At 43.7% G+C, this 739-nt stretch overlaps 1 protein-coding gene across 1 annotated transcript; it reads left to right on the top strand.

Annotated features, from left to right (window-relative positions):
- Positions 1–716, top strand: LOC104774591 (protein NRT1/ PTR FAMILY 8.5-like; the record flags this gene model as incomplete). Its single annotated transcript, XM_010499140.1, is given in 1 exon segment — positions 1–716. A coding segment is annotated over 1 exon segment (606 nt), but the record flags the coding sequence as incomplete, so codon positions are not given.
- Between the last annotated feature and the right edge of the window lie 23 nt (positions 717–739).

Genomic DNA, 739 nt, shown 5'->3' with positions numbered 1-739 from the left:
CGGTCCATGAACCGTATAGTCCACTCTTTCGAGATCCCTCCCGCTTCTTTCGGGGTTTTCGACACACTTATCGTACTCATATCCATCCCAATCTATGACCGTTTCTTTGTTCCTTTTGTGAGACGGTTCACAGGCACACCAAAAGGGTTAACTGATCTGCAGCGAATGGGCGTTGGTTTGTTTCTCTGTGTCCTAAGCATTGCAGCTGCAGCAATTGTTGAGACAGTACGGTTGCAACTCGCTCAAGAGAGTCTTTCAATGAGCATATTTTGGCAGGTCCCTCAGTATATACTAATGGGAATCGCTGAAGTCTTCTTCTTCATCGGTCGAGTGGAGTTTTTCTATGAGCAGTCTCCTGATGCAATGAGAAGCCTGTGTAGCGCTTTGGCGCTTCTCAATACAGCAGTCGGAAGCTACCTGAGCTCGGTGATCGTTACCATTGTCGCGTACTTCACGACAATTGGAGGTAATGATGGTTGGATTCCAGATGACCTTGATAAAGGACATCTTGACTACTTCTTTTGGCTTTTGGTGTTTCTTGGACTTGTCAACATTCCTGTCTATGCATTCTTCTCTGTTAAGCACACGAAGAAGAAGGCTCTCTAAGTTATTGTATTGGTTTCATCATGTTCATGGTGATATACTCTGTGTTATCTGTTATTGGATGCCAGGATACTTGTAGTCGATTTTCTAAAATATGAATATGTTTCGGCCTTTGTAGTCTTTGTACAAAGAACGA

Source organism: Camelina sativa, unplaced genomic scaffold, assembly GCF_000633955.1.
Source record: "Camelina sativa cultivar DH55 unplaced genomic scaffold, Cs unpScaffold03763, whole genome shotgun sequence".
Taxonomy (NCBI): Eukaryota; Viridiplantae; Streptophyta; class Magnoliopsida; order Brassicales; family Brassicaceae; genus Camelina; species Camelina sativa.
This window is presented reverse-complemented; position numbering and strand designations above follow the sequence as displayed.